This window comes from Lytechinus pictus, chromosome 8, assembly GCF_037042905.1.
Source record: "Lytechinus pictus isolate F3 Inbred chromosome 8, Lp3.0, whole genome shotgun sequence".
Classification (NCBI taxonomy): domain Eukaryota; kingdom Metazoa; phylum Echinodermata; class Echinoidea; order Temnopleuroida; family Toxopneustidae; genus Lytechinus; species Lytechinus pictus.
In genome coordinates, this window is record NC_087252.1 from 23,051,372 (window position 1) to 23,063,561 (window position 12,190).

Sequence of the window (12,190 nt, forward strand, 5' to 3'; positions counted from 1 at the left end):
CTTGAAAATTTGGTGTGTTCTTCTTTGTTAACAAAGGACATTTTGCAAATTTCCTACAGAAAAAATTATGACACTGATGGATTTCCATAGAGTTACGATTGATTGGATCAATCGTAACTCTTTGTAAGACGGGGCCATGAACATCTTTGTCCCCCAGGTTGTAATTTGTAAGTATGATTGTATTTTCAGAGAACGTCGTTCTAACTCAGGGCGAGACACAGCAAGTCAGCTCACCAGGCTTCCCGATGCGCTACGAATCCCTCTGCTACGTCGGTTGGCAAGTCACCGTTCCGGTCGATCGTTATGTGCGCTTTGAGTTCGTGGGCTTCGATCTGGCTCTGGCATCGTATGTCACCGTGGGAACAGGCCTCAACCACAGTGACCATGACACGTTTGTAGCTGAATTCCATCACAGCCACGAGCCGAGGCAATATGTCGTCCAAAGCAACGAGGCCTGGCTTGAATTCCACTGCGGACCGTTCGGAGGTGGAGACGGGTTCCAAATTATTATATCGGCCGTTGATCCAGACAGTGAGTGTTGCATGAAACCTATTTGCAATTGATCGCCAGTATTGATTGCAAATTTACGATTGATAGATCATGTTTAGTGTTGCCTATTCATACTTTATGTTGCAAGAACAAGCAGCTTTTCCCATATATCATGAAGTAAAAAAAATCAATGAAATGTCTTTTTTTTTTAAATATAGAATGTCGTTTTTATTGTGCCTTTAGTCTATCAACACACAAATCATTCAACATCCATTCCTGAAAAAACAAGAATTTTTCATGAACCATTGAAAAATTGACATTTATGCAGTTTATATTACATAACAAGTAGGGCAGCTGCTCTTAGCTGACATCATACAGTATATCAAAAACTTACATTCTAATAATTTTCTCAATATTTGATGGATTTTCCTCAAACCTTTAGGAATATTTTTTTATTGTTTTATCTGGTATTTTTACATCAAACTTATTGTCTGGGTGAACCTCCCCCTTCATAAAATCTTTCATTTTTGTGCCTTATTTCTCTAACAGCTTACATCCATCCAACTTGCCCTAGCAATGAGTTTCAGTGTTCTGACGGGAATTGCATCGAGACCTTTGACCTTTGTAACGGAGTAAAGGATTGTTTGGGAGGAGAGGACGAAGATCAAGACTGCGATAATTTTGATCATTGTTAGTACCTGCTTTTATGCCCCTACACCAAAAAAAGAAATGAATGAATGATTAAAATGACTTTTCTATGAGTACATAGATAAATGAATAAATAAATAAGTATAAGTAAATAAATAAATAAATAAATGAATGAATGAATGAATGAATGAATGAATGAATGAATGAATGAATGAATGAATGAATGAATGAATGAATGAATGAATGAATGAATGAATGAATGAATGAATGAATGAATGAATAAATAAGTAAATAAATAATAAAAAGGAATAAATACAAATTAGTTGAATATCTTTATTTATAGTATATATTTTTATGAAAAAGAAAACTTAAAGAAAAAAAAAATTATTTAAGAAGAAGGAAGCATCAGAATTGGAGTCTTTTTATTTTTTTTTGCATTATTCTATGAACTTTGATATTCATATAACTCTGCCTATAGTAAGTTGAACCTTTTGGGACAGGAGAAATCTGTTTGATTTAGGAGAAATTGGACTTCTAAGTGTTATGTAACACGTGTTTTTGATAATCTGGAGGGTGTTTCACAAAGATTTCAGTACGACTTAGAGTCGCACTTAAATGCAGACGTGTACATGATATGCAACGTGCAATCTTCTTGATTAATACGCAGTATTGCGCGTCCTCTTGGCATGATCTGACCAATGCGTTCATGCCTTTTTATACCGCAGGCAACTAGGCATTTAAGTGCGACTCTAAGTCATACTTAAATCTTTGTGAAACACCCCCAAGATCTAAAAAGCGCTTTGACTTCGGCAATTATTTGACTTATGAAAGGGCGACTTCTGCAGAGTTACCTGTATGTAGCTTACTCCAGTGTGAGTTTTCAACCAAATTTTGTCTTCATTCTATTCATAGCTGAATGCGGAACCAATGACGACAAATTTGTGTGTCATACACCGCTAGGTCCCTATTGCATCTATCCACAGTACAGGTGTGATGGGATACGGGATTGTTTCTATAGTGAGGATGAAACAGATTGTGGTGAGTATTCCCTGCTTTTTACTATCCACTTATGAATAATAATATAAATAATATAGGATTTGTATATCGCAGGTATCCACCCTGCTAGGTGCTCAAGGCGCTCCTATATAACCCTGGCTAAGCTAGTGTAACATGACCGTTTGTACACTCCAAAATCGTAAACTCTTGCACTTCAGTCTCCTATGCTCTCCTGTAAATTCAATCTCCAAAGCTCTCCTTACTTTGATTAAACTAAAATTATTAAACTGAAGATAGGGTGAACGCAGAATAAATTAGAACTTAACACGATGAAGTCCAGATCAGCACTGACTTTACTTTCCAATCTAATCTTCTGGGAAGTTCTGCCAATGTACCCACATTGGATAATCATAGAAATCAACCAATCAAATACAAGGAAAATGGTATGAACCATAAAATGAACTAACCCTGTTTAAAAAATAAGAACCAATCAGAGAATAGAGAGGGGTGATCATGAGTTAAACTGAATCCTAATGAGAATTAAACAATATGACCATGTGGAGTGGAAAGCTAATGGAAAACCAGGAAGCATGACTGAGGGGAAACTGAATGAAAGAATGAAATGCAATGAACCTGTGTTGCTATGTGAGATGTATTGTGGAGATGGAATGAAAGATGAGATTATGACAATGTATGTGGATTGTGAGGATGGAAAGAAGGATAAGATGAGTTGAAATAAACAAGTTGAATGTAAGCAATAAAGTATGGAAAGCCAAATGTAAGAGTACAGATTAAATAAATAAACCTAGCAAAATTTACTGTTACACTAGTCTACCGATTCCGGTATGCACAGCTTTTTTTAGGACTTACTTCCTGCCGGTACCCATTTACCTCACCTTGGTTGAGTGCAGTTGGTCTAATATCCATTTCATTTTCATTCATTTTGCACAATTGAAACTTAGTCCAATTAGACCAAATGGTATATGGACTAAATGGTTATTAGAGGAAACAGTGAGTGGACGAATTGGCAAGTAGACCATGCGAATAGTAGACGAACCAATGGTAGACCAAATTATAGTAGACGAGTTGGCAATTGGACATATTGGCATTAGACCAATTGGAAATAAACCATATGTTGGTCCTGAAAAGGACCACCCAAACTCGACATTTCGAAAAGTGTGTTGAACTTATTGTCGTCTTAAGGAGAATGAATCAAAGTTGAAAAAGCAGGCTCTATAGACTCATTCAAGGTGCCGAAGTAACTGCGGTTTGCTGAAACGTCGAGTTTGGGTGGTCCTTTTCAGGGCCAGCATATTATCACGAAAGAATACATGGTGAACCGTCGAACAAATATTTTTGATCAATTAAACATTTATGTTCCTATTTTACAATTGATAAATCAATCGTAGCTGAAGCACATTAGTTTACATGCCTTGTTGTAATCAATTACTGATATTAATTAGATATTAAATATTGTTAGATAGACAATCATTTTCATACAGTTTGTCAATCAGCCATATATCAAAATCAAAAATTTGAGAATGGGTTGGCTCGAATGAATATCTGTTGCCTTCCCAGTGTTAATAGGCCCGTGGGACCTACTATGAAAATTTATTTATCTTTATCCCTAAAATATGAGGGAAATAAATTCCAGTTCCTTGAGACTAGCTGTATATCAATGATTAATACTACTGTTATAATTTTTTTTTTTCCCCAGAGTTTGAGGTAAGTGAATTCCAGTGTGTTGAGAGTAAACTGTGTATCAATGCTAAATACTACAATGCTGATTTATTTTTCTATTTCTTAGAATGTAAGGAAAATGAATTCCAGTTTGTTGAGAGTAAACTGTGTATCAATGCTAAATATTACTGTGCTGATTTATTTTTCTATTTTCCATAGAATGTGAGGAAAATAAATTCCAGTGCGTTGAGACTAAGCGGTGTATCTATGCTAAATCCTACTGTGAAAATAAATTTTTCTACTGCCTAGAATGTGAGGAAAATGAATTTTAGTGCCATGATATCAATGATTAATACTACTGTTATAAAATGCTTTTTTTATTTCCCCAGAATTTGAGGTAAATGAATTCCAGTGCATTGGGAGTAAGCTGTATATCAATGCTAAATACTTCTGTGATAATTTATTTTTCTATTTCTTAGAATGTCAGGAAAATGAATTCCAGTGCGTCGAGACTAAGCGGTGTATCAATGCCAAATACTACTGTGATAACTTCCAGGATTGTTCTCTTCCCGGTATTGAGGATAGATCCGATGAGATGGGCTGCGCCAATTTAAACAACACAGGTATGTATTATGTTTAAAAGGGGTACTCCTTGCTGAAAATAGATGTATCTATAAAATACTTTACGAACACCATACGACTGATTTTATACCATTGATTGCTATGTATAAAAATCATTCGAACAGTGTTCGTAAAGGAATATGTGACCACCATAGCATTAATAGAGTAAAATTCAGTAAGAAAAATGCTGAAAATTCCATCAAAATCTGATTACAAATAACAAAGTTATTAAATTTTACAGTTTAGCAATATTTTGTGAAAAAGGTTATATGCATGCCGTCATGAATATGCAGTAGGTTGGCTGATGATGTTATGTCCCCACTTTCATTTTTCTTATTTAATTACTTGAAATCATAATTATTTTGATATTTTCATACATCTGTGGATGATATGTCTCCCTTAAACAAAATGATTAGCAGAAAATGAGTATCATTTGCATGAAATCACTTTTTGATCATTTTTTTCATTCTTGGTGGACAAAATTTGATATAATTTCATAAAATAAAGTACAAATAAATAAATTGGGATATGACATACCGGTAATCAGTTTGTTTATTCTGTATTTTTTATTCTATATTCAACTCTTTGCCGGGGGGGGGGCTCTTTTATCTCCTCTTTAGGCATTACATTGGAGACCCTTCGTCCATCAGCCACCATGCACTGTTTTGCTTTTTTAATAGTGAATTTTGTGCTGATAGGATAATAATGTCTCAGTTATGCTGTTGATATTTTTTCGCATTGCAGAGCTGCTAGGTAGTACTGATGTTTAGCAATTGTTACTGAAAAATGAGAATAATGATGGTTTCATGCAAAGCACTGTTTTCTAAAGTTAAAGTTTTACATGTTATCCTATGGTATTTGAAAATACTGATTTCCTCACCAGAATGTTGATTCGCTCAACAAAAATCCGGATTTTCGGCTTTTCAGATAATGAAATTTTCTTGTTCAGGTCAGCAGCTCTGCATTGAAACTGATAGTTGTAAATATTGCCGAAGAAAGCTTTGCTGGTTCAGAGGTGAAGTTGAAATCGATTATGATAATTGCTGAATTAAAAATTGTGTCTGTGCAACTGTCCAACCTGACATTCACGCGCCAAGGGGTTAACGGAAAAGGCCCTGTCACTGTTCAAGGTTGGTTGTTGAGTCGGATAAAATCTTCCTTAACCCCTCTCCTCCTGTTTCCATCTGAGCTCTTGGTCCCATTTCATAGAGACCTGTGTGGGGAACAAGTTTGTACATTATTAATTGCAGTTTTATTCAGTAATCAGGCATAATGATCTTTTAATCTGTTCATTGCTTTTAAGCCAGAGTTCTCCCCCTTTCACATTTACAGGACATTGCTGTACTCCATAACCCTAATTTACATTCCTCTTTTCTTCAGTCTCCATCAGTCTTCTTACCTTGGTTACCCTCATCTATCCTTCATTCCTTGCATCCTTCACTTGACCATTCCTTTTGTTATCAAATCCCTTACCTCTCTTCAGCATTGTGAATTACTCCCCTCCTCTCTCCAGGTAAACTGAGTCATGAATATTTATATTTTAAGACTCTCTAATATGATTGGATCTTCTACATGAATACATTGGCCCGTATTCTGAAGTCAGGATTAACTTAGACCGTGGTCTAACTCTGTGCTAAAATTATGGGAATCCAAAAGTGTCAAAATTTTTATTCAGTTGTATGTTTCTTATGTTTGCTGTGCTCTTTCCTGATTCATGGATGGTGAAGAAAATTATTTTGTTATACTTCCCAGACAATTATGAATGATTTGAGAGCCAAATGAGCCGAAATATGGTATTTCTACTGTAGTGTTAGTGATTTATGTAACAATTGGCTATCCATACTTAAAGTAGAACTATATTGAAAATCGTAAAAATGGAGAATCATATATCAAATTAAAGGAGAAAATAAGGAGAACACGATGGTGTAAATCATTTATCATGGAGACCGATGGAACTCAGTTAATTGATAGTTTAAAGTTCTCTCTCTGAATGCTTCAAACACGCAGAATTACGTCCGCGAAATTGGGGATTTTTTATGATGTCACTTTCTGTACGAGAGGCGTGATTGGCTCTCCAACGTGAAGCTCCACTTGCATGCAAAACCTGTTGCGAGGGTACGTTTTCTCCACATTGTCACTGAATACTTCGATCCCGAAATGAAAGAAAACCCAGAATTATATCTAGATTTGGATTTTCAAATTGATGATTATGAAGATGAAGAGAATGATGATGAAGTTTCTAGCTCTAGAAAAACAAAGTGACGTGGATAGAGGTATACATTAGGGGAATTACGCCGGTGATTATGAGTCGGACAATTCAACTTGCATGCCGATTCGCTACCAACACATGCAGCTGATAGCTGCTCGATCCGCGGGTCAAATCCATGAAAATGAATTCCATCACGACCACATCCAGACAGAGTCTCTTTCTTCTATCAACAACATAATGAGAATGAAAATAATGATATAACTGTACTTACAAACAAGTGAATATATCCGAACCTAGGCTGAAGGTAAATCAACTCAAGGAATAACAGCAGACGATATGCACCGACGATGAATTTCACGTGGCTGGGAGATTGTCACTCGTTCTGTTAGATAAAATTTCTATCTCATTATTTTGACTAAATTACGAAACTCGGAGAATTAGTATTCTACATAAAAATTAAGTAACACCTGGTACTATTTTTTGAATTACGATAAAACCTTTTTGAAGCAAAGAAAATGAGGTAAATTAAAATTAGATATAAAAGATCATCCGCCTAGCTCGCATTCGATTGTAAACAATCAGCAAGGCGAGCACATAGAGTTGGATAAAGCTACGCTCCAACTCTATGGGCGAGCAAGCCACTGAACTGAAAATACGTATTTTCAGTTCAGTGGAGCAAGCTGGCCATGTGCTTTTGATTGTTTGTTTACAATCGCATGCGGCTTTTTATCTAACAGAACGAGTGACAATCTATTCCAGCCACGTGAAATTCATCGTCGGTGCATATCGTCTGCTGCTATTCCTTGAGTTGATTTACCTTCAGCCTAGGTTCGGATATATTCACTTATTTGTAAGTACAGTTATTTTATTATTTTCCTTCTCATTATGTTGTTGATAGAGGAAAGAGACTCTGTCTGGATGTGGTCATGCTGCATGGAATTCATTTTCATGGATTTGACCCGCGGTGCAGCTAGCATGCAGCTGCATGCGTTGGTAGCGAATCGGCTTGCAAGTTGAATTGTCTTACTCATCATCACCGGCGTAATTCCCTTAATTTACCACCATCCACGTCACTTTGTTTTTCTAGAGTTAGAAACTTTATCATCATTCTCTTCATCTTCATAATCATCAATTTGAAAATCCAAATCTAGATAAATTTCTGGGTTTTCTTTCATTTCATGATCGAAGTATTCAGTGTCAGTGTGGAGAAAACGTACCCTCGCAACAGGTTTTGCATGCAAGTGGAGCTTGACGTGGGAGAGCCAATCACGCCTCTCGTACAGACAGTGACGTCATCAAATTCGAGTCAATTCAGAGACCGATGCGAGGCATATTTCGGAGAGGCATTTTAGCGCTTTTTAATCGGCGATTTCCACCTTATGTATTATTTTCATTATTTTTGAATGACCTAATGGTAATCCTCACATCATTACCTTTCCACTGATATATAATAAGGCCATATTCATAATCAATATATTTCTCCTTTAAACCACAACTTTAAACCTGAGTTTAAGTTAAACCAGAGTTCTGAATATGGGCCATTATGTTCTTATTGAAATACTTTACTCAATTTGAATATTTATGTACCTTGTGCAGACAGCCAAGTGTTCTTGTGAGTAACAAATTATGCCGTGCCAAGATCAGGCAGTAGAGCACAGGGGCCGATTGCACAAAAGGATCTTTGCAAGAACCGTCTTTCGTGTCGCCCATTTATTATGATGTGCCATGTGAAACGCATTGTAAATAAATGACCTGCAAACATTTTTTATTCATCCGTTAAAGTAAACAAAATCCTTGTTTATAAAATAATGTGATATATCATGAAATTTTATACAAATTGATTTAAATGCTAGTTAACAAATTTTATTTGTTTATCATACATTTCAGAAATATCCCGCATACAGCGCATCATAAAAGATGGGCGACACAAAAGACAGTCCTTGGAAAGACCCTTTCGTGCAATCGGCCCCAGGACTTTAAACCAGCAACATCTACCTCTCCCTCTGTTCTAGTTCTGTGTTGGAAAAACCTGCGTATACTTAGAGCTTATAAATTATAAAATATAGCTCATACACTTTTTATAATGACAACAAAATGATCAATTTCTATATCAAATTAACCATCAGCCAATCAGATAAAAGGATTTCAATAGCTTTTAACTGTTATTGCAAATTTGTTATTATAATAAGTTTTATGAAACAGGGCTCCAGACCGTCATCGAGGCTCGTGAGTTTGTATCTAAAGGTAAACTTTTTATGATGATTTTACTTTTTTCAGTGAGTTACAACTTGACCAATCCTATCAACATCACATCACCCAACTATCCCGGAGACTATCCGAAGAACGATTACACCTTGACGCTTGTCACCGCGCCGGAAGGAATGTTCGTGCGGGCACGAGTTTTAGATCTTGCCGTCAGCCACTCCACGTTCATCGTCTTCTTGAACAGCCATGATGCAGAGCCGGGAAATTCCAATTTCATCGCGTCGTTGGGGTTCGGCGACGACGAAACAGAGATACTTTCGGATGGGAATATGATGGCGATTAAATTCTACTCTGGTTTCTATGCGCAAGCACGAGGTTACCTCATAGAGCTTTCATACATGGACGGTAATTACAATGGCCTTATCTGCTTATGATAGTTATTTATTTGCCTGTTCTGTTCTATAGCCAGGAGGGGGGTGGGGTGAGACGGTTCAATAATTGCCCCCCAACCCCCCCTCGAAATAATTGAAATCAGCATATTTACTGGCAATATGTTATCTACAAAATAGCATAATTTACTTTTAAGAATTATGTGAGTTTATTGATAAGGTACTGGCATGTAATTGTGCTAATTTATACATAATATGGAACTTTCAGCCTTAAATTTGTGAGATTGTAACCCCCTCCCCCTCCCTGAAAGATCACGAGACTATTCCAATTCATTTTCTGAAAGTATGTGCCGTGAGATGGTTGTGATTTTAAGGAAACAAATAAATAAATTAATAAATGGATGCAAATCTACTTGGTGTTTATATTTAATTCCTTTTCCTATATGGAACAGGCCGACACTTTCTTGCTATACTCTTTGCCTAAGGATTATACCTACATGTATCTATTAACCCTTACTCTACTGGGGGGGTCAATTTGACCCTTCTATAAGAATTTCATCACTACGCCGCCGCACAAAATTTTTTGACCGCGCCACTCAGTGACTTTTTACTTTCCAGTTTTTTTTTATACCAAATTAGCAAATTTTATGCACTTATTTGTATAATCATTTAATCTAAACAATTAATTTTTTGAAAATTTTACAATACAATCTTGTAGTTTACATCTGGCTCTACGTGTATGCAAATTTTCACACCAATCTAAAGGGGGGAGGGTCAAATTGACTCCCCCCAGTATATCCTGGGTCCCGTAACACAAAGGTTAGCAAATAATCCTACGCTTGATTTTCACGATTTATTGTACATTGTAGTCAATGGAATCAATCATAGAGAAATGTAGATACAATGATTGCTAAGCTTTGTGATACGGGCCCCAGGTCTGAAATGGCCCAGTTGAATTATGGTTGAATATCCAACTATAAGATTTATAAAGTAAATTCTCAAAGGGTTTTATTTTAGTAAAAGTGAGAATGGAGAAGGACAATGCCCAGCAGCAAAAGGTTGTTTATTGTATAGATTTATTACTTTGATCACTTGATTGACTGATTGACTAATAGTAAAGGATATATTTCATTTCCAGTTCAAGAATTAAATTACAAAACAATGTGAAATATGACATTACATAATGAAATGAAATGGGAAACTTCTGGAAGGCATAGCTATAACAATGAAGGTTCCCCTAAATAAAATCATATGGCATATTTATACAAATTTCTAAATTTCTTTAATATTAAATCATTTTTGTCTCACCTGCGAAGCAGAGTGAGATTATAGGCGCCGCTTTTCCGACGGCGGCGGCGTCGTCAACACCAAATCTTAACCGAAGGTTAAGTTTTTTAAATGACAGCATAACTTAGAGAAAGTATATGGACCTAGTTCATGAAACTTGGCCATAAAGTTAATCAAGTATTACTGAACATCCTGCCTGAGTTTCATGTCACATGACCAAGGTCAAAGGTCATTTAGGGTCAATGAACTTAGACCATGTTGGGGGAATCAACATCAAAATCTTAACCTAAGGTTAAGTTTTTGAAATGTCATCATAACTTAGAAAATATATGGACCCAGTTCATGAAACTTGGACATAAGGTTAATCAAGTATTATTATAGAATGGATGGGAAAATCCCTGCAATCTGATTGGTTGAGAGCAATGCAAGAATTTTTACTGGGCTGCATGAACGATATCCCGATAATCAAAACGATATCCACTGTAAACAAGCTATCGTCCGAAAAGGTCATTGTGATGTCATCGCGCATGTACTGTTACGCTTGTTTACGTCAAAATTTTGAATTTTCGATCAAGGCAGAATGAATCAAATAAAGGATGCAAAATGATCTGTAAGTACAAATACGTTACCGTAATTGTCATAGGGATTAAAGCTGCCTGCATACTCGTTAGTTGAGAAGTCCAGACATACGATCTAACGTTTATAGATCTACTGGCACTGCCCTGGGCTGGCTGTGCACAGCCAAATCTCCAGTGCGGGCCCAGGCAGCCGTAGCCGTAGGCACTGGCCACCGGAGCGGCCCGGGCATACACACACAGCTATGGCTGCCTCATAGTCATAGATCTAGTCAATGCAAAGCTGTATCTGGCATTTTGGGTATAATGATGCCTTTGTGCCAACATATTATCAAGTTAGGCATACATATTTATGTTTTCCAGGGTTATCAAAGGGTCTGCATTACATTTTGGAATTTTCATGCATCCGGTAAAAAATCATGCGTCCAGTAAAAAAAATCATGCGTCCAGTAAATATTTTCATGCGTCCAGTAAATTGAATTTACTGGACGCATGAAATTATCATGCATCCGGTAAATCATTAATTTTTGTGGTTTATTCAATAAAATTTTTCCATTCTATAAAACAGATGATGCATGGGTTTCTTTCGTGGGTCAGTGGAACTGTGTGCACGCGGTAACTTTGGCATTATGGTCTAAACCCACTCGGCTGCGCCTCGTGGGTTAAACCATGCCAAAGTTACCTTGTGCACACAGTTCCTACTGACCCACTCTAACCCATGCATCATTTGTATACTGAACATCCTGCCTGAGTTTTGAGTCACATGACCAAGGTCAAAGGTCATTTAGGGTCAATGAACTTTGGCCAAATTGGGGATATTTGTTGAATTACTATCATAACTTTAAAAGTTTATGGATCTGATTCAGGAAACTTGGACATGAGAGTAATCAAGTATCACTACACATCCTGTGCGAGTTTCAGGTCACATGATCAAGGTCAAAGGTCATTTGGGGTCAATGAACTTTGGCCAAGTTGGGGGTATTTATTGAATTACCGTAATAACTTTGAAAGTTTATTGGTCTAGTTCATACAACTTGGACATTAGAGTAATCAAGTATCACTGAACATCCTGTGAGAGTTTCATGTCACAT

General features: G+C 36.6%; 1 protein-coding gene across 1 annotated transcript in view; it reads left to right on the top strand.

The window, feature by feature from the left end:
• LOC129267001 (low-density lipoprotein receptor-related protein 2-like) overlaps positions 1-12,190 on the top strand; it is a 76,046-nt gene that overhangs the window by 57,806 nt on the left and 6,050 nt on the right. Inside the window, exons 42-46 of the mRNA XM_064103795.1 lie at positions 190-531; positions 1,039-1,179; positions 2,050-2,175; positions 4,293-4,436; positions 8,921-9,253. Coding sequence (XP_063959865.1) covers positions 190-531; positions 1,039-1,179; positions 2,050-2,175; positions 4,293-4,436; positions 8,921-9,253 — 1,086 coding nt within the window. The remainder of the gene's footprint in view (positions 1-189; positions 532-1,038; positions 1,180-2,049; positions 2,176-4,292; positions 4,437-8,920; positions 9,254-12,190) is intronic.